Raw genomic sequence first — 26,298 nt, forward strand, 5'->3', positions numbered from 1 at the left:
AGATATTAAAGAAATTTCCACTTTTCAGACTATTTATTTTCATTCTTGGTGAATTGCAATTTCCTGGTCAAAGAGCCTCACTCGTTGCTATGCATGTGTGTGTCAGTGGGGGTGGGCTGAGGATGACAGCTCAGTGCCAGAGGTAATTTAGGTGTATTGTATTGATGAGACCTCAAATCTAATGAGCTTTAGCCAATTAATCCATCGATTTACATGTAAATGGCTCCTGAAAGGTTACTGGCTGTGGCTGCCATCTGCATGTACTTACCATGCTAATGTTGTGCTGAGTGACACTCAACACGAATGCAGAAATTTAGGAGCTGAGAGACTAAAAGTGTCTCAGGGAGAGAGAGAGACATGACTGCTTGATCTTTGATAGATTGCGCCACATCCCATTATCTGCAAAATAGGGTGTTAATTGCAATGCCATACATCAACTGTGGGTGCACACACCTTTTAATTACGAAACAAACATCTTTGATCTGTCAATCTCCCACTAGACCCCTGCACATGAGGAGTTTTTTTAATGTAGGTTCAATTTTTTTTTTACTTCATTGATATTCATAATTTGGTAAAAAAAAAAAAAAAAAAAGGTAGTTATTTGGGTTTTTGTGTTTCATTACTGTCTCAAAAGCTAGAAATAGTCATAAAATTTATAATGATAAGAAATAATCTTACCTTTCTGTACTCTGTAATATCTGTGATCATGAAAGTGTCATTTGGGTGTGACATGATAAACAATTATTCTGCATTCCTCTCTTGCAAACCTATTCTAGTTTTACAGTAATTGATATTCAAAGTATCAGTTTTAAGTTTCCTTTAAGTGTGAAGAATAGCTCATCCTAGCTGTGCTCTTCCCGAGTCTTGCTATCAACTAGCATACTGGCTGAGGTTCAGCTTTAATTACGAATGTGCTCAGCTTAACTGAGATACTCAGTAAATTGTCCCCAGGTGGGGAAAGAATAGGCTCTATCGTCATTTCTCATAACTGCAGTTGAGCTAATTATGATGGTGAGTGTGTGCAAGCGGCTTGTGCTGGCAAAGCCTTTTCTGTCATCTGTGTATGTTTAGGGCCACTTGAGAGTGGAAGCTTCTACGTGCATTTGTATGTGTATGCTTTGGTGTACACTGTGTGTGTGTATGTCTGTGTATATGTTTATGTATATCTGTTTGGAGTTGTGTGTGCGAGTGGATATGATGCTTTGAAGCACTTTTTCTGTGTGTGTGTGTGTGTGTGTGTGTGTGTGTGTGTGTGTGGGTGGGTGTGTTTGTACATTCAAGCATGGCGAGACTACAATTGGCACATGCTAAAACACGAAACTTCCAAAGCCAACAGTTCTGTTAAGTGAGATGTGCTGTGTTATAATGATGCCATCTATCATTCCTTTCATCTCTCCATTCCTTTATCCCCTCACTCCTCCATCACTGTCTCTGTGGCCTCATTAATTTAGCCCGGACTATTTATGGGCCTATAAAAACAATAAGGAAAGAGAGTAAGGGTTTTACTGGCAAAAAAAGATACTTCCAAAGCATGGGAAAGATGAGGAAGCCTGTCAAATTAGATGGAGCATACCACATAATTTTCAGTTAATTGCACTTGACCCTTAACATCTGGTTAACATTGGACAATGGTTACAAATACCCAGTATTCATTTGAAAAATTAAAAGTACTTAAGTCAATATTTCATACAAAAACTAAAATAAATAAATAAATGGGAATTTACTCTGGCTATGCAGACAGATTTTTAGAAAACCAAACACAGGCTACAATGCAATAATTTGAGGTTAGAATTCATTAATATTGAAGGTAGCATTGTAGGACAATTAGAGCACATTCTTAAACTTTCACAAACTGTTGAACTGTAAACTTCATATCAATTTTAATATGAGCAGCCATGCCTCAGGTGGTAGAGCAGGTTTTCCTGACATTAGTGGTTTGATCCATGACACTCCACTCAAATGTCTTTGGTCAAAACCCTCTACCCCAAATAGCTCATGATGGCAGGAAAGCTCAATCATCTTTAGCATGTCCGTGAAACAAAGTAATTGAGAAGCTATTTTTTACTGTTTGTAAAAAGCACATATTTAAATTGTGTTATTGTGGTAATTTTTGTATGTTTACCCTTACATATACAAGTTTGTACTGGGTGCACTTACTTCACCTCTGTCACAAGTATGGTGTAAGTTTAACATGCTATAATTTGTCTTTAGAAGCTGATGCCTCACTTTGTATATTTGCAGCACCCATAACCATATCTACCCAATAGGCCTCTATTGTTTCTTCATGCCTCAAGTTGAATAAACTTCAGCAGTGAGATGTAGAACATCTACAGCAGCCTTATCTCTGTTATCCAGCTGAAAAAATAAAGCATTGTTCCAAGAGAACTGTCAACAACAACAGATAGACAAAAGTCTGGTACTGTGCTTCTTGATGATGCCAATCTGGAATTGTGTGATCAAAATAAAAGACATTAGTGTGCGAGTAAGACAGTGTTTAAAATACATGTGGGTTTTTGATTACATGAACATGACTGTTGCTTATTTTTATTTGTAATCTGTCAGTGGAAAGCTGATTGACAGCTGAATTAAATTTGTATTATAACTCACTGTTAAAAACACAGTATGATCAGAATTAGATTTGTGGGGACAAAAATAAGGTCATAGTTAGCCTGGCTGACAACTGTGCAGTTATTCCTTACCCATACCCTGTAGTCCTGGGAATGTTCTCCCTACCATTTGAGGTCCAGTGACTTTAAACTGCAAGACTTTCTGTCAGCCAGTGAACCTGGGTAACCTGTAGTGACTAACAATGAAGTGTAAAATGCACTAAAGATTAGTCTGTGAGGGGTTGTAACATGCTTGCTGGGTCTTTTAAAGCTTAAAAAAATGGGCTTACATGAGAATACATAGAACTCAAGGTAACCCTAACAGGAGGCCGCTCACATGTACTGTTGTCAGATACACTGGAAGGATGATTTTATGTTTGCTTAAGCAGTAGAGTACTCTGAAGGTTTGAAAGAAGATCTGAGAATATCATCATAACTCGGAAAATCTCTTGTCGGTGCAACTAATCAGTTATCTAAAAAGAAATAAAGAGTGTGATGAGTTCAGGAGATAACGTGTAAAGATCCTGAAGTTGTTTTCACATTTCTATGCATTCTGCATCTGCCTGACATGACAATCGTTCACCAAGTTTCTTTTTAATGATGGACTACCGTGAGTAGCTGTTATTGGGAAGAGTGGGGTTATCACCCTGCTGTAGAGTGAAATACCATGTGCTCGCCCAGCAGGATAACATTCCTGCTGGCCCCATGATTTCCTCAGGTCATTCATGCAGTTCTCATCCCCACTGTAATGGCATTGTACTGGGGCTCAGCTGCCCCACTAGGCCCCCCACGTTTCCCCCTTTGGCCTCCCTGACAGCACTGCCCTTCAGCTGCCTGTCAGCCACACCAAGTCCACGATGGTTGACGGGAGCTCAATGGGAGAATGGGGTCAAGGATGGGGTTAATATAGCTTTTAGTTAGCTTGAATTATTTTTTATTCATTTTTTTTTCACCACAAGTATGACTTTCATAAGTTTCTGGCAAAATTTGAATTGCTTATCACAAGTGCATATTTTAGATTTCCTCATATGAGGCGTGAAGTATAATTCATAAACTAAAAATTGAGGGGAAAAGTTAGTGGCAAAGAAGAAAATCAATTGCCTTAAACTACACTTCGCTCTCGATTTGTCTCTTGATTTCATCTCTGTCTCAGCTTAACATGAAATATATGTATTAAAGTGGCAGGCACATAACAAAGGAAATCCAAACCGCCTGCTATTTTCTGAGTTAAATGCTATTTGATCCCTTTACATACAAAAGATAATTTCATGACGTTGCCTGAGCAAAGCAGAAGAATTCACAGCATCTGCTGCATTGACAAAGTGGATGTGTGGAGTGAAAGCAGAGCAAGAAGAACAACATCTGCCACTACTTATAAATTCAACGAGTATGCGTCACACATCTTTTCTCAAAGATTCTCCCTTTTTTCCGGCATTGTGTGTGTGCAAAGATGGCTGTTCATCATTATTCAAGGACAGAGCTGATTAAAGGTGATTAAGCCCTTCCCATCCATCACTCTCGCCTTTCAGCCTGTCACTAGCCCCAGTATTAAGGGGGGACACCAGCGTATGTATGCATGATTGTCTCTGTGTGTGTGAAACGGGGGAAACAGACAATGTCCATCCAGCTATGTGTTTTCCTAAATATTCGCCATTACCCTAATTGCAGACCATTTCTCAAGTAGAAAGAAACAATATACATGGTTCCTTAATAATGTTGCTTAATGCTAAAATAATACACAAAAGGATTCAAATTGTGGTTTCAGCTTAAATGGCCCATGGAAGCACATTCTTTACAAGACTCTTTAGCAACCCTATGATGAATGTCCTCTTTCTCCCTTGATGAATGATGCCAGTGAGAACCTTTCTGGCTCCTGCCATTCCTCATAATAACAACTTTAAGTAATGCTAACTAATATCTTTAAGAAGGGAAATTTTCAGGAGGAAGGATTAATTAATTGATTTACTGTTGTGGTTTCTGGTTCCTATGGAAAATACAAGAGAATTAGTAATGCCGTCAATTAAATGTTCCACAAACAGTATAGACTGTGGGAAAAGAGGAGCTTAACTAAGTTGATGCTGTCCTTGGCAGATTGTCATTGTATTCATTAATTTCACATAAGGCACTTGGGATAAGACCTTAAAACTGGATTTCTTTGTGTCTGCAACATGTAACTGTTCCCATGGCAGGTAAAGCTTCTGAAACAGTTTTTAGACTATCATGACGTACTATAAGTCTTGAGCTTTTTGAGATAGAGTGAGGGACGTTTTACACAGTGTGAAGTTCATTGTTGATTGTGTATATGCATTCATGTACAATATGTTTGTGTCACTAGATTGTATTTGTAGGGATGCAAAAATGACATAAGTGGTGTCTGGAAATGTTGTATTTCTTGTCTCAGTTGCCAGTTCCATCAGCGTGACTAACTGGCGACACAATATACATGATTGAGTTTATCAGTTAGTGTGCAAGGTTTGTATGAGTGCCTGTAAGAATGTAGGATCCAGAGCAGAGCATATTTTGTAATTGTCATTTAACATTTGTGTCCCACTGCAATGTGCTGGAGCTTCACAATCTCCCACTAACATTAGCTCTGCAGGGCGCCACACTAGAAATACACTTTTGCTGAACCTGCACTTCTCCAAGTATCTCAGCCTCACTATCACCAAACATCATCTTCTCTGCATCCCAAGGGCACAGAAAGTCACCAAAACAAAAGTTTGGGAAGGCATGATTGTGTCAGTTCTGAATAAATGAAGGTGAAAAGCATTTCAGATTTTTGATTTATTAGCATTGTTTAGGATAACTCTTTAGTCATGGATACTTTTATAACCATATAAAGCACACATTAATTACATTTAATATAATAATGCTCTATGATACAGCTTACAGTTTTTTCAGTAATCTATGGCTCCGCCTTAGTAATTAAGTCCACATTCCCCATGAACCTACCAGGTATTGCAGCTATATGACAATGATATCAGTTAAAATATGCTAGTGTAGCTCTTCTTTCATATTTATAAACTGCATATATTGTTCCTCATCCTAAACAGTCTTTGCATGTTTAATAATTAAGGTTTTGCCATTATTTCAATTTATCTTAATTTGTTTCCAGTGCATTGTTTCACAGGGCTTTTATTCATTCCCACAGCAACTGTGGTGGTGTGCGGTTTATCTGTGTGCGTGTTCAAGGAGTTTGTTTTAAATGGACTCATGTGAATTCTATCTATGAGTCAGTGCTGACTCATTATCCCAAACCCACTTTCCACACAACATCTTGTTTACACACTCAGCAGGATTTTGTGCCTGTCTTTGTATGTTTGGGCATGTGCCTTTAATTTGATTAAAGCGGGTGTGCGCTCATCTGAATACACATGCGCTCATAGGTATTAAATGTCACACACAGTAACACATAGGATGGTGTGTAATCACATGTGAAAATAATTACAAATGTATAAAAATAAGCATTACTCGCTGACATTAACTCACCTTACATGTCTGTACGCTGCGCCAGCCGAGGGTGATGGGAGACTGAGAGTAGGGGCAGAGAGAAGAGCTGGGAAGAAGAGGGTAAGACGAGAGTCCTGATGTGTATTTTGATCGTGCCAGGATGTCTGGCCCTGTCTGTGGTTCACCTGCGCTGGTCTGTCACTCACACAAGCCCACACACGCACGCGTAACCTCATAACACTGATAGGAATAGGCAAAGCATAACATACACACATCTCAATCAAAAGTTTCTGTTTCATAGGAAGGTTTTAGAGAGGTTTCTCCTCATTCTGTCTCTCTGTCTTTCTCTCTGTGTGACCCAGTAACCATTGCCCATGAGTTTTTCTCTCTGCCTCCCTCCCGCCGTCTCTCTCTCTCTCCTCTTTCTTAGCAGCAACACATGGTGGGACACCCGTGGTGAGGTGTGTCATTTGAGGAGTGATTTAGTGCTGTTCTACCCCAACCACTGCTGAGCCACCTGCCCCAGGAATCCTGCTCTATACACACACAGAGACACACATTTACACACAGATGCAAGCATATGATGGACACATACTAACAAAGTGGTTAAGCACTACCAAAACCTCTAAATGCTCTGGTCTCTACAGCCTGATTAGACCCCATTGTGCTATTTTCACAAATTCTTACACACCAGCTCTGAGTGGATCATGAACTGAGGCATTCTTCTGTATATTCCCCATTTTTTACTAGCTAATTAATCTTTTACAAGGGGACCTGTAAGTGGCCACTGTCCAGTTTCAAAGATGTTGAAACACTGTTCACTAATTATATGGCAACAATTTATTCAAGCTCCTCTAAAAGTAATCCAAAATATGTAACAGCATTTGTACATTATTTCCTTGAGGAGATGTGTTTTCCCATTACAGCAGTATAATACAGTTACTGGCTGTAATGGACAGCATTAAAAAAGCTTGATTTTGCACATTGTATATAATGGAATAAAGCATAAAACAACACTAATCTGAATGGTCAACACTGTAAGTAGAATGGGCTTCAATGTTGGTATAAAGCTGAGAATTTCATTATTATTATGTTTATATGAAACCTTGATTAAATTGCCTGTTATATTCCCTGCTACATATGGGGGAATCTTATTGGCCCCCTCACGCCTGCACTGTACAAATACATTCTGACCTTCCTGTCTTTGTCAGAAATTTGTTCTGTTGTTCACTTTCAAGGTGAGAACTAATGAGGTACGTGCAACATATCTGATTTAATGTGATTTTTGAGATAACATTGCAATGCACTAGGGTAATTAAGTCTTTAAAATCAGGTGCATCCTAGCTTTAGATGAAGGACCTTTTTTTTTTTACCATTTCTAAACTCTTGAAAACAACAGTTTTCTACTCAATTTAAATTTCAACACACATGGATGTTTATTTTCCTTCCAAAGTCCAAGACATGGCAAAACACACTCTTAGGAAGCATGATCTAAGAAGGCTCTCACTGAAGCCCAAGTGAAAAAACATTTTTAGCTTTACACAGTGGAAACTCAAAGTGGATACAATTGCTTGAATTATATCCCTGTTTTTACAGTAGTTTATGTTGTTTCCCTTAGTAACAAATGAAAACCAGATGTTGGGGTGTCAGATTACAGAACGCCAGTGTTGTGGCTATTTGTTTTCAGAATGAAAGACTGCATAATTGACACATTATTAAAACAAGAAAGAGTGAATCGACACTAAGTGCTGATCAGATTTTAAACTTATATGTGTTAACTCGGCAATAAAGCATATCAAAACTGAGAAAGCAACCCCCAGGATTTACCAGTTTCCAATAAATATTTCTCTCTTCTATTTAAATTGTTTCCCAACAACCCCTCGTCAGTACTGGTTACATAGATCCCATTGAGAGTAACACTGTGGGCTATATGAAAACCAGAGTGTCATATTGTCTGAAGTGAAAGGAGCCCGGGGGCTCTTTAGCATATGGCAGCAGCTACATTCTGAGGCTTGTGCCTGAGGTGCCTGTCAGCATAGTCATATGCGATGTGTGTTTATGTGCGTGTTAGTATGCATCTGTCTGCATGTTTCCTTCAGCTGTTCTCAGGTGTTCTGGCAATAAAGTGTTCTTTACTCTAATTCCCCACACACGCACCTCAGCAGGCAGAGTAACATGTCCCCGACTGAGGCTCAGTGTCAGCAATCACATGGATGCCTATTAATCTGAATTACAGTACTGAGGGGACTTTAAACTGGAGTGAGAACGCATGAGCCATATTTATAAGACATCAAATAAATATAGATATAGATGTAATGTTGGGGAAGCCTTTAAAATAAAATTTGTATCATCATTAATTTTAAACAAGGAGAAAATATTTGAATTACATTTAAACAGAAGGCCTTTTTGTAATCACTTCCAGTACACAGTGTGATAGTGTAATATGCATCATTATTGTAGTATTTCAATATTGTAGTCTTGTGGGCAGGCAATCATCACATCAATTACTACTAGTTGTTAAAGTATTGCCGACTGAGTTCATTCGGTGAAGTGGGTCACTGTCATTGCACTTTCATTGTGTGTGTGTGTGTGTGTGTGTGTGTGTGTGTGTGTGTGTGTGTGTGTCCAGCAGCAGTGCAGCTGACCTATTTTCTTTTAAAGAAAAGAGCATGTCCTCTGCAGCACTGGTCAATAAAACTGCCCTGTTGGAGCTTAACTCTAAAAACAGGGGGGGACAAGCAAGGATTTTTTTTCCCCCTATACACACACACACACGCACACACACACACACACACACACACACACACACACACAAACACACACACAAACACACACACGCATACACACACACACACACCCAAGCAGACATGCAAATATGAGCACATTTCCTCATTTTATTGAAAACTGCACTACAACTTGAGTATGTTTTTCAGTTTTCCCATTATCCATTCTTTGTTATACTCTTTATCTGTCTGCATCTTAAAAAATATTTTTCTTTCCTGTTAAGAACCCCCAATACGCATAAAACATACAAAAAAAATATCGTTCATTAAAAACAGTTTCCGTTTCTCGTATTCGCTCTTACAGTAAATGATTTCAAATGATAAATATGTTTGGCTTTGAAGTATTTCTTCAGAGAATAACAGCGACACAGAATGCTTGACATGCACTTAAAGAGAGGATGTTGTGAGTTTCATCATCTCGAATAATGGATTGCTTATGCTCAGTACTGTTATTATGAAGTTTTGTTTCAATAGCGATAATAAAAAAAAAACTTTCTGGAAAAATAAACTAGAAAATAAAGCAAGAGATGGGAATCTGTCAACTACAGATCAGTTTCTCATAAACAAGCTTGCAAATAGTAATGCAGTTGCCATTTGTTACTACTGCCATAAATGGGTTTAGGGTACTATAGCCTGGCCAGCTAAATCAACAAGATGACGACATGTGTACATGACTGGTTATCGCTAGTGTTAACAGAAGCACAATAGCCCTGTAAAGCATGAGGGGAGACAAATGGGTTTAAATGCTGATTGGGTTGACTGCTGTGTTGCCAGGGACTGTAAAAGTGGAATGTCTATGTATGTGTGTGCACTTGCATTTGGGCAAGTGCGAGGGCAATAAGAGGCCAATGTCTTCTTCAAACACAGTGACTGCATACAAACAGATAAACACCCCACATGTGTTGAATTTAAAAACAAGGACTGTTTTTTTTTCTTGTGTAGTGGATAAAGGCAGAAAAGTTAATATGATGATAAAGAGTATGATATCTAGAAATGAGTTACTCACTTTTTATTGACAAGCAACATTTCCGCAGACATCAGGACAATGAAAAAAAAGGGCTTATGTAAAGTGTAGAAATTTCTTCATGGGATCATTAATATAAGACCTAGAATCCATCTGTTAAATGTACACACTTGGTAAGTACACACTTTTTATTATTTGCAGCGAGCAAACTCAGTGATGTAGCATGCAGTTAAATAAATGGTGCACTGACTATAACCTGTATCATAAACGTTTAAACAAGAATTGAATCCAGGTTTTGGGGGGACGCTCAGCACTTTAGCAAAAGTCAACCACTCAGAAATATTTTGAAAAGGTTTTCTAGAAACAAGCATTAACTATAAAGTAAAATGCCTATATTGTTTGGTAAATGCTCATAAAATGAGTACAAAGAGGTAAAAAAAAAAAGGGGGGGAGTAATTTGCTAATAACATTGTTACCCTAAGTTGTTCAACTGATATCTGTCCACTCATTTTCAGTAATTAGGGAAGGTGAAATCATTTGTGTCTTTGGAATGAGGTTAACCATAATTCATTGTTTATTGATATATAACAAGCATTTCCTTCCTTTAATGCTAGAGATGGAAAATTTAGTCCCCAGAGTCTATGTCTCTCACACTTTTATGCCTCGTAGTATGTGTGGCAGGTACAAATTAAAATCCTGAGCCAGTTGCAGAATAGAGACATCGGAAAAATTTTTCTTGGTAGAAAAACCAAAGTATATAGCAACGAAAAAAAAAAGGTGGTATATACTTTCTCCACTATCACTCCATCAAGTGCAAGGTTAAACTTCTGCCTCCTTACAGTCACATCACCCCTTTATTATTGAAATTAACATAACCTCACTGTGTGGGTGGGTGGGTGTGTAGGGGTGTGGGTGTGTGGGGGCACGTGTGTGTATGTTTCTGAAGTTTGTTCCGGCTGGTGTGCCGGTTGCCCTGGATTTTCTTACTGACCTGGCTAATCTCTGGAGTGTGGAGTGTGTAGGAAATAGTTATTGCATCCTTGATGGATACAGCAGGGAGTTGATCCATGCCTCTGCATGTGTGGGGTTAGTAGAGTCCTTGCCCTGTTTTGTCCCAGTTTATTGTCCTTCACAGCAGCTTTGCACACATACATACGCACACATGCTATTTTAATAAAAGTGCCCTTGTCAAATCAAATGCAATGTGGAGTAATGTGACTTAGAGTAGCTTTCATTGTATTTGCTAATAATAAAATGGAAAAAATAAATTAGCAAGACATTTTAAATTCCTGATGATGGGGAGATTTTTTTGACCTATGTAATTTGCGCAGATACAAACAGCAAAAATGTGAAATTTACTATAAATATGAGATTCAAAACATGTCGTGTTTTCATCTCAGTGCTTTTCTGATTTAAAAATGCTACGCTGATTTCACCGTGTAGCATCTCAGTAAACAATATATTCTAATTGGCATCTGTTCTGTTGATTTTGATCATTTTCTCTCAAACTGAAGCTTTTGTGAATATGAAAGGGAGGGGGGGGGGGGGGGGAGCTTGAGTTTCCTCTTTTTATTAAATCAAGAAGATTAGACTGATATATGAAGGCCGATACTTGCTCCAATTAAAATCTAATATAGTGCAGTTAGCACACTGCTTGTTTTATGATTACATTACACTAATTAACATGATTTTAATTTGCTGGAATTAATGAAGTTTAATTTCAAAGGCTACATCTGGTGAATCTGCTTTTAGAAAACACAAAGAATGATCCGTTACTTCACATAAACCCTGTATCATATAATTTGCTTTTATATATATTTAAAACAAACACATATAGTATTTGGTTTGTTACTATGATGATGTGCCTTTGAGTATCTAACTTCAAAAATATATGCTTTTTTTGCTTGTGTATCAAAGTATCAGTAGTATAAACTGTCCTCCTCCTCTTCATCCTTTCTTCAACTCATCCTATCCTCCTCCTCCTCTTCCTCCTTTCATCCTCCTCTATTTCCTTTGGTCCTCCACTTACCCTCTCATCAGGCTGCTTTATTATGCAAATCATTGTTGGACCGCATCACTTAATTAAGCTTTACTATGCCAGTTTGCGTGTGAAATCTAACACACATGTACAAAGCACACTCTCAGGCACAATAACACATACTCATCCTAACTTTTAAACAAACATTAAAGGAACTGGGAGGTTTAATGATTGGTATTCGGAGTCTGAAATCATGCTCACAAACACACAAGCGGTCCCTCTGTGCAGCAAAAGCACCTCTTTGAGTGAGTGCAGATAAAAAGACTTGAATAGCAGGGTTTTCCCAAGTCATTAGCCTGCAGTTAGTATCTATACTCCAATCTGGCCCTCCGCTGCTCACCTTGCAATGCCAACTGCTTCATTCCTATTGCTCCTAAAAGTGCTACTTATGAGATTGTGGTGGCAAAACTAAATAGCATGGTCTGAAACTGATGTAGCATGTATAGGTGCTCTTGACAGAGCTAGCTCATTAATTAATATTAGTGAGGAATTTGAACTTAGTCTTAATTAAATACTGCAATACCAAAGTTTTTCGATACAGATTGGTTTATTTACTGGTATTAAAAAGTAGCAAACAAAAAAATATATATTTATAGTTTAAATCTAGCAAAAAAAAGAAAGAAAAAATAAGAAACTGTAATAAACTTGTTGTCACTTCTACATCCCCTCTTCTTCTTGCAAGCTATGTGCAAACAAGTGACCCAAACAAAAACAGTAAAAGGATCAAAAAATATGACCCTGAAAGTTTAGAGTCTAATAAAACCCTTCTTGTTATTCAATTGGCTTCAGTAGCTTTCATCCCATTTACAAAAAACAAAAAACAAACCTGAATTGGAGGCACTGTTAAAATGAATTCTTGCTCCTGACCTTCTGGAGGCTTGAAAATGCAGAGAATAACTTCTGCATTGGTCGACAATACTGACTACTGACATCTGAATATATTCTCACATGTCCCTGTAGTGATTAGCAGGGTAAATGACATGATAATTGAACATAAAGAGATAAAAATGTGTAGTGATTTGCCTTGAGACACAGCCTATCAATTCTGATGATTGTTTTCATTTATATTTCTGACAAAATTAATTTGGTTTATTGGGTTACAGACATATTAACTTCAGCAAATTGTTTGCAATTCAGCGCACTGGATATCCATGTTACTCTGTATATCAGAATACTGAGTTATATATTCATAAATTAGTTTTTCTTACCTCAATAAGACTTTCTAGGGTATATTTTGCAGGTTTTTTTAAGGTAATAAAAATGGCAATATTAGTGTATTATAGCCGCTTATATCTAACATTTCATGCCAAACTGAAGTGCATTGAAAAAACTTAAGATGGGAGATCATAAAATAACAGCAAAACTGCACTTTGAATATTAAAAAAAAAAACATGTGTATTTTTATGCGTTAGTCAACAGTTTGCTTAACATGTTTCTACATCAACCCCATTATTAGGAAGACAAAAAAATCCCACCAAAATATGCCACCCTTTCATAAAAGACTTTGACCTTTCTGAGATTTCTGTAACTTGTTACTGGTTCTGCCTGAAGCAGGATTTCATGGCAGGGGGCAAGATGTTTACTGTTGCCATGTCTCCAGTAACATTACAAGTGGCTCCGGATAAGACCGCCAGCCAAATGCCTAAGCTGTCAAAGTAAATAACTTTTCCATTTCAAAGAGAGCTATTCCAATTAAGGAAAGAAAGTTGGAGTAAAAGAATGAGAGGGAAAAGCCGCAGAAAAGAACTCAAGGAGGGAGTGCAAGATGAAGGGAAGCGGACATGGAGGGAAATGGAAGAGGAGGAGAGAAAGAGTGAAAGTCATTGCAATCTTATTGGAGTGAAAAAGAGAGGTGGTTTGGAAACAGGAAATCAATTGTTGGGCCTGCGTTTTGGTTTGGCTCTGTTTGCAGCTTGACTTAACCTTGAAGTGTGTGAATGGGAGAAAGCACTATGCTGGGATCAAGACTGAAGCATGATGCAATGATAGGGAGTCAAGGGCAGAGCACTTTCCCACTTTCCCACTGTAAATTGATTGTTGTAAATTGTATCAATTTGCAAGTTATCTTCAGGGGTTAAGACACTGATCATGTGACAAGTAACATTCTGAATGTCATCACATTTTGATAAAATTATCACAAGGTAGTTTAATAAAATGAGCTTAATATCTTTTAATAGTGTAGTGATTTGGATTTTCCCAGTTCTTTACCTTGTAGCTGAGTTTTGGCGACCTTTCACACACAGACTGCAGGTGCCACTTGAAAGCTGTATATCACAGATTTTCTACTTAAAAAAAAGGGAAACAGCATCAGCGTAACAGGATTTTTCTTCCCCTTGAGTTCCTTTAATGGAAGATGATAAAGACATTGAACGGAAGTCTTGTACGAAATGAGACCTTCCATCCTAAACAGCAGTCAAAGCATGTAGAATTGTTGAAGTACTGGACTGGACACCAAATTATAATAATGATCACTACTGGTAATGGTCACTACTAGTAAAAAAAAATCAAGGAACTAGATCCACAATCCAAAGACATGTAGTTAGTGGGAATAGGTTAAATGGAAATTCTTAATTGCCCATAGGTGTGACTGTGGAAGTGAATGTGAGTGTGAATGGTTGTCTGTGTCTATGTGTTAGCCCTATGACAGACTGGTGACTTGTCTGGGGTGTAGCGGAAGTGGATGGATGGATGGATGGATGATGGCTAGACCATCTAGTACAGCAGTCCCCAACCTTTTTTCACGGACCAGTTTATGTCCGGCAATGTTTTCACGGACCGGCCTTGTGGATAAATACAACAAAATGAAACCAATGATCTAGCACTTATGCTAATTATTGGAAAGGAAGCCCCTTCTTGTTTGCAGTGGTCATGGATATGTTGATAAATGAGGTCAGGCAGGAGACTCCATGGACTGTGATGTTCGCAGACAACACTATGACCTGTAGTGAGTGTGAAGCGCAGGTGAAAGAGAACCTGAACAGGTGGAGGTATGCTCTGGAATGAAAGTCAGTAGAAGTAATGCAGAAAGCATGTGTTTGAATGAGATGAAGAGTGGTGTAACAGTGAAGATCCAAGAAGTAGAGGTATTAAATGTACAGAAGATGAGATTAGATACCCAATGTCAACCAAATTCAAAGCAATGGACAATACACAAGAAAGGTGAAGAAGAGAGTGGAATAGCTGGAGGTGAGTGTCAGAGGAAGTTTGTGTCAGAAGAACAGCTGCAAGAGTGAAAGGGAAGGTTTACAAGATAATAGTTAGATCTGCTGTGATGTACGGTTTGGAAATGATGGCTTTAACAAAAAGACAGGAGGCTAAATTGTAGGGTAGCTGAGTTAAAGATGTTAAGGTTTTCATTGGAAGAGACCGGGATGGAAAAAATTAGAAATGAACATGTCAGAGGCACAGCTCAGGTTAAGCATTTTGAGACAGAGTTAGACAGGAAAGGCTGAGATGATATATTCGACAAAGGATGCTGAAGATCTAGGCAGGACAAAAAGAGGAAGACCACAGAAAAGATTCATGGATTTAGTGAAGGAGGACATGCAGAGGGTTTGTATTACACAGGAGGATGCTAGGGATAGGGTGAGATGGAGGCAGATGATCCGCTGTGGCGACCCCTAAAGGGACCAGCTGAAACAAGAAGAGGAGTATTGATTGAGCAGAATGCATTCCCAGTTATTTTTCAACCACCATGTCATGTGGCTTCTGCAGCTGTGTATGTGTACACGTGTGTACTTCTGTGCGTGTATAACTGCTGTTTCAAAGTGTGTAAAAGGATTGTTCCATCTGCTGATATGTAGAAAGTAAAAAGACATCATGTTATACCTTTATGTGTGCGTGAGTATTTAAGACCATCAGTTGAACGGCTGTTTATATGGTTAAAGAAATGAGTACTTGTAGGAATAGTGACAGAGCCTTTGCACGCTATTGACTGCGAATAAATAAAAGATAATTAATGGTGGAAAACCTTCATATTTTTCTCTGAATGTCAGTGTAACACTTCCTGATTGGATGAGGAGTTAATCCCCTCGGTACAAATATGATTTTACCATCAGTCTCTTTTAGAGCGGCTTTTTATTCTGGCAGACCTATATTATCCGTTTCCAGCAGTTGTAAAAATATGGTTGTGGTCATGAAAAAAATCTGTACACTGACATATGAAAAATCTCATACTGTAAGTAGAGATTTTGTTCTCTAAGATCCTCTCGGTATCCAATAAGTTTCATAGATGTGTTGAAAAGTCTTCAGTGTTGACTCGCCAGAGTCATTTAGTATGCCCTGCAATGGACTGGCCACCTTTACACGCTATGCCCCGCCTCTGGCCCTGTGATGAATAGGATAATGACACTGTAGCAGTTAAGAAAATGGATAAATAGATGGAAGATGTGAAGTTCATTTAGTAGGTGCAGAGGTTAATAAAGCTACTCAGTAATTTAATTTTAGTTCCACAAATTTATGAAATTTATAAATGAGCTCAAGTACTTAAGATGTGTATTAATCTATAGCTGGAAATAGTCCAAGCTAATTTGCAATGCCTTATTGTGCGAGCAAGCTTTGCTAAAAAACAAAAACAAAAACATGTATATATATACATGCCTTTTTTTTTTCTATTTCTAACATGTATGCAGGGGAAAAAACAACTTGATTTACATTCTCTGGCAATATCCATGCAAAACTCTAAGCTATGATATAAATGACTTGGAAAAAAATCTGCCACATGTGAAAAATAGCTTCTCCTATAAATATGCATGTGTCTGCATAAGTGATTTGTTTCTACCCTTGAGTGAAGTTGGTATAATACGGTACCTAAAAGAAAACAGATCTACTTGGACTTGAGCCCAGTGACTTAGCTGGCCAGTATATATGGTAAATGCATCTTTGTTTGGTGTTATCCAGTGGTGAATTGTTAGTGGCATACATACTCTATCAAAGTCTGCTCATGGCTAGACTAATCAGTCTCTCCCGCTAGTATGAGACTAATGCATTTTAACTCTTGCCTATTATCTATAATTCTCTTTTATATTCCACAATTCTGTTAACCCAGCAATTTCCTCTGCTTCTGTTATACGATTGGCTGTCAGGTGTAATTTCCTGGCGTGTCCTCCAATCAGGGTGGTCTGTTTTCTGTGTGTCAGCAAGTGTTGGGGTTGCTCTTCCATCAGTAGGATCATACTGGGGGTGTTTGAATCAGCTTCACATTATATTACTCTCTCACACAAGCATGCATGTACCCTCTCTTACAGACTACCACATTGTGGAGGAGAGGTAGTATTTAGTGCAGCACAGGGACCTTGGTGTGGCAGTGTCAGTGATGGATATGGCAGTAGGATCAGCAGTCTTGGCTTTTGCAGAAGTGTGTTGTCCACCACTGGGATCTGTCAGATCTGTTCTGCTGAGCCCACACATTCTGCTGGCTGGCTGCTATTGCTGCTAGCTATTTCTTTAATCGCTTGTGTGTGTGTGTGTGTGTGTGTGTGTGTGTGTGTGTGTGTGTGTGTGTGTGTGTGTGTGCGTGCGTGTGTGTGTGTGTGTGTGTGTGTGTGAGTGAGAGAGAGCGAGAGAGAGAGAGAGAGAGAGACAGAGCGCAAGCTTGTCTGAGTATGTGCACAACACTGGGTTTACAAGGAGCATATATTACAACTGCAATTGGTTATAAATCCAGCAGAAAATAAAAAGGTCATCAAATACACCTTAATGGCCATAAAAAGACAAACACAGTAGCTGTTGGTTTAAACTTTTTCATAAAAAGTGAAAAATGCACAAAATAAACATTTAAACCTGATTACTTCCTTGCCTCGATCTTTCTGCACATGGACTCAGTCTTGGAATACATTATGCTCTTTTTTTCCTTCCAAACAAAGAAGACTTGCAAACTGATATTGTCCTCTGAGACCTTGTTTTTTTACTTTTAATTTATAAGCTGTAAGAGATGAAGAATTAAAAGCAGTACTACGCTAAACAGATGATAAATATCTGTCTTCAAAGAGCTGGTGAAACACATGCCTAAGAGATCCATCCATAAAAGCATGCCATAAAGACACACCTATGAGCTGCCATAAGTAAAAATCGTACTATATTAACATCATATTAGCACATCCCATCTAGACAGCTTATGCACACTTAGCTGAATTGATTTTATAATCACTTTGACTTTGACTTGGATATGTTTAAGAAAATGGATAGATGGATAGGACATTCATACAGTATTCCAATTCTAAGATATAAAATTTCTGCCATTTTTGTGGCAGGAACTGGAGGAATGGTTATAGGAGCTTGAATTTCCAGTTACTGTGGTTCGGCAGTGGAGATACTGCTCATGCTTGGAAATACAGTACTGTTGATGGTGAACTCTAAATGCAGTTGACCATCATGGAAAGAGACAGTTTGTATGCCTAAATGCTTTTTATCTCACTATAACTCTGGATAAGTTGACAGAGGTTTCAACCTTTGGTGGTGGGAGAAAAGGGGAGCACTGAATAAAGTAGAGTGGAACTAAATATGTAGAGAAAGGAAGAAGAACAGAAAAAACACAAGGGAAAGTCTTTTTTTTAATCTTCCCCCCTTGATCTTCCATCCTACACAGAAAAACAGACACACATACAGTCTACTTTCACATGCAATATACTTTACACAGGTAGAGTGTCACCCTACTTGCACAGATTGCAACAGATTAGTGGTGAGTAGGAGTTAAAAGAGCTGCTGAGTGCACATTTAATACCACAGATATTTAAAGAGAACATCCCTTTTATCTGAGGGGACAATCTGCATTATTCATGCTGTGCCCTCTGAGAGTTGAAGGGAGGAGGAAATAGATGCAAATACATTTCAGAGAATTATTGTTTTTACTAGCAGCCAATGGATTCCTGTTACATTAACAGGAGATATACATTCTGTCTCCTTCCAGCACTTTGTTGGTGTCAGTGTGTCTGTGTGTTTGTGTGTGTGTGAGAGACAAAGAGAGTGCATTAAACATGTCCAATCTTTCATTTTTTGACTTGCAATTGTTGAAGGTGCTCTGAAGAAGAATGCAGCTATTACACAGCTGCCGATGTGCTGGTTCAGCGCGATGCTCATGTATCTGTCTGTGTTGTTTTTGTTTTCAGCGTGCAGGGCAGGTTTCTACAAATCTACTCTCGGGAATATGGAGTGCTCAAAGTGTCCACCTCATAGTTTCTCTCACCATGAGGGGTCTCTTCACTGTGGCTGTGAGAAAAACTACTTCCGTGCTGAGGGAGATCCTGCTTCTATGGCCTGTACTCGTAAGTGTGCATTTTCCCCCAGTGTAAATAGCACTAACATTTCCTGGTGAGCTATCACATAGTGAGTCAGTGAGTCTCATATGTTGCAGTTTGTATTTTGTGTCACTAATATAAAGGTTTCCAGACATTTTAAACAACTTATTGTTTTGCAGTCGTCCATGTTTGCCCATGAAAATAAACACCTTCAGCACAACATTGGAATTCCAGAGATAACACACTGGGAAAACAGTGAATAAGTGGACACAGGAAGATAAAAATCCCTCATTTTTTTAAAAGGTCACATTTTCTACCACCTTTTGCACTTCCTGTGTGAATCTGTTTGCCTCCATCTCATGCAAATGGATTGCAGATGCAGACGACTCCTGCAAGTATTCAAAAATGCATTCTCTCTAAACCAATAAATCACTGCATTCCCTGATGTCAGATTATTGATACATCCGTTACTAACGGGGCTAGGAAGAAAAAAAAACTGTGTGGGGAATGGTGGAAAATATAACGCCCGCAGCCGCAGACAGAATGCTAATTATAACGACAATCACAGCAGGTCCCTGTTGTGATTATCTCAACATCATCTTGTCAACTACGCAAATTTCATCTCATTGGGACAAACTGAGCAACGCTAGAGCTGAAAATGAATAGATAAGTTGTTAGGAGATAATAATCGTGATTATCTCAGGAGAGGTCTTTTACTGTTAGCGGTGTGATAAAGGTTGTTTCAAGCTGACTTTGGAAATTTGTTGGCAAGAAAATTTCAAAGGTCAGAGGGAAGGTTGAAGAAAAGGAGAAAATGTTTCTATTTTGTTCTTCATTCAGTACAGGGAGTGCAGAATTATTAGGCAAGTTGTATTTTTGAGGAATAATTTTATTATTGAACAACAACCATGTTCTCAATGAACCCAAAAAACTCATTAATATCAAAGCTGAATGTTTGTGGAAGTAGTTTTTAGTTTGTTTTTAGTTTTAGCTATTTTAGGGGGATATCTGTGTGTGCAGGTGCATATGACGTTAAAAAATTATAGTATGTTGCTGTTCATCTTGACTTGACTTTTCCACAACCGTATTGTAATGTTGACCGACTAATAATTAGAGATTAGGGCCACTTTTTCCTGCTTTAGCTGACCACTTCACACATTAGGGTTAGGCGCTTTGCACATGATCATGACCGTGCCATTGCCGATGACCGATAGCATTGCTGCAGGGCAGCAGAGGAAGTTAAACTGCACAATTATGGTAGCACCGTTCATGACACACAAAGTGTGGCCCACATGTAAAAGGCGCAGAGGTCAGAGCTGACCATAATTAGACAGATAGCAGCTGAACAGCTAAAACTGTATTAATTCATCACATTTTCTGGCTTGTTACTTTTTTAAATTAGACCTATAGTATAGCTGTCCTACAGTTCTTTTTTTTGTTTGTTTGTTTAGGCGTTAAATATTTCATCTGTCTTCCCTTCGGTCTTCACCATGCGCTGCATACACACTGTGGAGAAAAAAAAAGTTAACAAGATAAGCCAGCATCTGCAAATGAAAGTCACATAATGGGGTTTTAAAAATCCATCCAGCAGTCAAAAGTATCTTCTTCTGTTTTCTCTCACTTGATGCTGATGATGGATTAGTGTAGCTGCTCCACGCGCATTAACTTCAAAGCATACAGAATTCTGGGTGTAAACTTGTGTTTGCACGCCGCTGCATGCCCAGACATGTCTTTCTTACAAATATTGCTTATATGTGAAGGTGCTATTTGAAGTTTATTATGAACCTTATAATAATGATATTGATTTCATGCACCAATTGGTAAATGAAATAAAATTCACCTTGAGTTATGAGCTATTGCGCTTACTTCGATCATTGTTGATCCACGACATCGTCGCTCATCAGCACAACCCTATCACACAGCACAGTTGCAGACAGGCAGGTACGCAGCCCCTCTCCTTGCTAGCAGGTAAGGTAGCTGACCTTCAGAACAATGAACAACACTGAGGGATTTGGAGAGGTCACTGATGCTCCCGTTTATACATCACGGAAGCATTAAATAGCACATGATAACGTTTGTCATTTAACTAAGGCGTTTACTGGCTAGCTACTATATATATAATAAAACAATAATGTTAATGGCGCAGCCCAGCGCATCTGTAACATTAATAAACAGTGTTAGTTTAGTAGGATAACAAACTAATTTGTGTTCAAAAGCAGAGGCACCACTGTTACTGTATTTGTGGATAACTCTGAGTATTGATCTGAGTATTTGAGTATTGAGTATTTTCATGGGTGTTAATTCTGAGTTTGAAGTTCTAAGTTGCAGTACATGCAGTACACAGCAAAAATGTACATTGCTGAAAGTAAAATGAGTTAACTGACTTCTTGGAGGAATTTAATTTTCAATGACGAATCCAAACTGTTAAAGTTAAAGAAAATATAAGTGACTGAAACTTCTTCCACAGTAGTTTTGCACCTTTAGCTTTAACACATTGTGTTTGGTTTCACGTGCCAGTCAAGATGTGTTCAATCATTTTGACTTTTACTTTAGCTTCCCTGTATGCATGTGCATACAAGCAGTGCAGTGCATATACATGTATGCACATATGGGTAAAGCTAAGCTGAAATGCAGACTCAAAACTCTGATGTGGTCAGTGGATGTTATGTTAGTTGTCCTTTTTTTTACTGATGTTTCAGACCTTTTTTTTTACCACTTAGATATTTAAATGACTGACTTTTAGAAACTTCTTGTGTGCAACTGTATTTAGAGTTAAAAAGTTTGAATCATGTAACTTGACATGTAATTTCACATGTCTTTCAAAGTTAGATTCATGAGACTTGCAGTTATCAGAACTTCTTTGCAGCCAAATCGTGTGTGTATTTTTCTTTTGATTTCTCTGGCTCAAGCACATAAATATCTGCGATGCAGATAACTGAGACAGCCACTACGCATAGTTTGGGAGTGAAGTAAATTCAGCAAAACAAACTAAACAAAGCGTTTTATCTCAAGACACAATCCAGTAAGCCCATTTGAATCTTTTTTTTCCTTCCTCTGCCTTCTCAGTTTCCCCCACTGAGCTATTTGGCAGTTTTGCTATGTCCCCCATGTAATTAGTCATAGTTTTTCATATGAGTATCTGGAAATCTGTTTGTAATAAGACAGATTTTATGTTAGTCTGAGTGAGTCAGACTCACTTGCTCCGACTGTGCCATGCTCCTCTTATTTCTTACGGAATTTGAAAGTGAGATGTAAACACATACATACTGTAGTAGATTCACCTATTTACATTAACATAACCCTAGTATTACGACAACTCATTCACTGTATAGCACTCATAGTAAGAATTTTCTTCCATGAAGATGTCCAAGTAGGCAAATAATGCATTGTGAAATATATATATATATATATATATTTTTTTTTTTTTTTAATTTTTTTTTTTTTGCCTTTTTGTGAATTGTCTTCCTTATGAAAGAAAAAGGAAAAACTTTGGGAAATTTAAGGAAGAATAAACACCAAATCCAGCTATAAATGGGTGATTTTTCACAACCCTGCTCCAATTCTCAAAGAGAAAGACATAACAGCAAAGAAGTAAAATGACCATATAGTTAGAGTTAAAGTTCATGTTACATGTTCTGTGTACTACACTTAGCATATGACTTTGCTGTTAAATGTAATTCAGTTTAATGCCAGTCTACTGACTGATGTTAATATTGCTTTTCGTCTGTTATGCTGCTGCATTTTCCTTTCTTTGTGTTCTTTCCTTTCAATCTGCCTTTTTATACTATACTAATCAGTTTTTGTGTGTTTTTTATACTACTAAGCGTTCTGTCCTTCTGTAAATCCAGTGACCTGCCTCTCGATCTCACCTCATCTCCTTCTGTCTACCAGGACCTCCTTCAGCTCCCCGGAACGTAATCTCTTCCATCAATGAGACTTCTGTTATCCTGGAATGGAGCTGGCCTGAGGACACCGGAGGGCGCAGGGATATCACCTTCACTGTCCTTTGCAAACGTTGCCGTGCTGTTGCTGCTAATGGCAGCAGCAGTGGGACCCAGCGCTGTGAACCTTGCCGGAGCAATGTTCGCTTCCTGCCAAGAGCCATGGGACTGCACAACACCACAGTGACGGTTGGCGACTTGTTAGCCCACACTAACTACACATTTGAGATTGAAGCACAGAACGGTGTGTCATCGCTGGCACCAAAGATGAGACAGTACGCTGCCGTCACCATCACCACCAACCAAGCGGGTGAGATGTCATGATGTATGGGTGGCTAGCTAAAGATATGAGCTGAGACGATTGACTATACACAATAACAGCAATACTTTTGAACCATTTTGGATATTGATTGAAAGTTGTCTGCGTATAATCAATAAAAAAGATAGATCACTGATGTAAAAAACATAGGCCCATTCTCCAACAACAAAGAAAAAATAGCCTCTGGCAGATCTTAGGTTAAGCAGGTTGGTCATCTCATGCAGGTTGCAAGATTTTGCTTATCTCTATTTTTAGCTGGTCTGAGGACTGGGAACTATGGAGTGGCTGATTCGTGCATGAAGAAAAGTGCATTTAATACAAGTGTATTATATGTGTAATAACAAGTACTGTGTGTAAATAAAAAAAATAGCTACCATGTTGATAACATACACAAGCTTCTCCTCCTCCTCCCCCTGTGCTTCTGAATATTCTCATAAAATAATACCCTAGCCTATGGTTTATATACCTCAAACATATGTACTACAACCATCAACCCTGGACATTTACAAGGCGATCCCAGGCCGCTATTCTCTTGTTTAACGACCAGGATCGAATGTCCTCCTCCTTTTCCAAAATATAACTCCTCCTTTTAACATACTCTCTTAACGTGAGGATGGGCTCCTAAAACTCCCATCAATCTTTTTATACAAATATGTCTCCACACATCCAGTTCTTACAAGAAAAAGACGGCAAAGGAAAGCAGTGCCGTGAAATTCCAAGGGTAAAATAAATCTAGCTGCAGCAGAAAGTGCCAAACCTCAGAAATCCATGACTCTAGCAAGGAATGTGCAAAGGTCCCAGTCTAGTTCATCAGCTTATTTTCTTCTTTTTGCCATTCCTTCAGTGTTCCCCTACACATTTTGCCTTTGTGTTTGGAAGCTCAGCATTTTTTTCTCAAGCAGTGTGGTTCCCTACATCCCCCCCACCGCCCTACCGACCTCCTTTACTTCTACCTGTCATGTCCCAAACCAACCCCACACCCAGTTTTTCTGTGTTCCTCTATTTTTCTGTATGGCTCTTCTTCTAAACCTTGAAGGTTGATTTAGCACCTGGAAGGGTGTTTTTTTTTTTTTTTTACAGACCAGACAGATGCGAATTTCTCTCATAAGCTGTCATACAGCAAGGTCAGACTCCATCACATCGATGATGATAGGCAGATGGCAAGAGCAATGAATTTAAACAGAGTCAGAGTAGAGATGCCTTCAAGCAAAATGCAATGAAACCTTTAGTACTTCAAGTCTTTTGCTTGTTTTAAAAGTTACATGCAAATGTCGAGTCTTGGTGCCTCTGCTTTATGAATGAAAGAGATGCTTTCTCTCACAGGTTACAGGGTGTACTGATTATTCTTAGTATCAGTATCAGTAATGTAGTCCCCTTGGAATTCACATGCCTGTAAATCAGGAAAGCTGTGTGGAGAAAAATGAAAATCAAGTAATGTAAAATGTTAAATATTATAATAACAGATCCAAAATTGTAAAAACAGCCTCACACCTGTGGGTACGCTAAACGGGAAATACCATGAGGGTTGGATTGTATTGGATAACTGATTCAGATCTTGCTACTTGCAGCAGTCTTTGTGAAATGTCGTGTTGGGCTGACTTGGTGACAGGCTGATTTTCTTGTGATAGAAAACATGCATGTACTACAGCATGTAGTTTAAGGTTCAGAGAGTTCCAAGAGGGAGACTCAAAAGAGGCACTACATAGAGTAAACAGTGTACTTATGGAAACTAGACACACAAATACAAATGCAGGAGCTTTGATATATATAAACCACATACCATATAAAGAGTCTGCTGTGTGTGTGCCTTTTAAGTGACAAAATAGGGATAAGCGTTAAATGTAGATTTTAAGTGTCTTTCTGGGTGCTCGTATGTTTAAGTGCACATGCATCAAAAGTTCAGATTAAAGCAAAATTAAAAATATACAAATTTGGACAAAAAAATAAAAAAATAAGCACATTTTTAGTAAGCATTATATTGTAAGTGTGTGGTTAGTTAGTAGGATTATCTCTGCAATCTGAATATATATTAGATTTGAAGAGGGCTTATCAACACTAAGAGATCTGTGTGTGCACAGAATATCAAAAGCCATCTTAGTGTCTAAGTGATAATCAGATGAAATGAAACTCATCTTTACTTACCATTTATCAGTGTGCTCACATAGATGCAAGCAGATTTACACACCGAGAAGGACAACATACACACCTCGGTACTACACCCTCTGTCCCGGCTATTCACACTTACAATCCCCTCTCTCTTTAACAAATATCTCAGCCTGCAGCTGCACACTCTCCATCAGCCCTCAGAGTTTACAAGGATTAAGTATGTCAGTGCACTTGCCCCACCCGTCTATATGCTTTCCCTCGAATAAACACACATACTTACACACCAGCACACACGTATAGATGCCAAAGCTGTTAAAAGCTGGATTAAGTGTTTCCCTGGAAGGAGCAGTGTGTCCTGGTTGTGCTGTCAAGGTGCTGTCAGACAGTTCTCCTCCTCTCGCCTCCTTTGCCCTCCACTTATTTCATAACTATGCTAAGAACAGAGTAACTGTGATTCAGATGCAGAGTAATATCTAGTTGCATATCTCTAGTGATATGATAATATGGTTGGTGATGATAGCTGTTAAACAATGAGAAAGTAAAGGCAAAGTTGTATATTTTCTCTCATTTGGGCAATGATTTTTGCCATTGAATAGCATCTTGTTTAATTTAGTTTCCAATAATAATTACTTCTAACTGTGTGCCAGTGTTGTAGAGGTCACTGTTTCAACATCTGCAGCATGGCCCTCAAATTACGAGTGAATGACAAAGAAGGACAGTTTTTAACACCAGTACAGGCCTGGTATACTGTATCAGTTATGCCTCAGACAAAAAACAGAGTGACAGCAAATTAAGTGCTTAGCAGTAGACATGCCGAGGAAGATAGAAAGGGAAGCAAGGCAAAGGAAACAGAGGA

General features: G+C 38.5%; 1 protein-coding gene across 3 annotated transcripts in view; it reads left to right on the forward strand.

Annotated features, from left to right (window-relative positions):
* The window catches only part of epha3 (eph receptor A3), a 93,333-nt gene that overhangs the window by 31,728 nt on the left and 35,307 nt on the right, over positions 1-26,298 (forward strand). For all 3 annotated transcript variants that reach the window (XM_085249371.1, XM_085249372.1, XM_085249370.1), the window contains exons 4-5: positions 18,948-19,103; positions 22,968-23,327. In XM_085249371.1, coding sequence (XP_085105497.1) covers positions 18,948-19,103; positions 22,968-23,327 — 516 coding nt within the window. The remainder of the gene's footprint in view (positions 1-18,947; positions 19,104-22,967; positions 23,328-26,298) is intronic.

The sequence above is a fragment of the Mchenga conophoros genome, linkage group LG16, assembly GCF_057382185.1.
Source record: "Mchenga conophoros isolate Kocher_MC1m ecotype Shallow Benthic linkage group LG16, M_conophoros_male_GT1.1, whole genome shotgun sequence".
Classification (NCBI taxonomy): Eukaryota; Metazoa; Chordata; class Actinopteri; order Cichliformes; family Cichlidae; genus Mchenga; species Mchenga conophoros.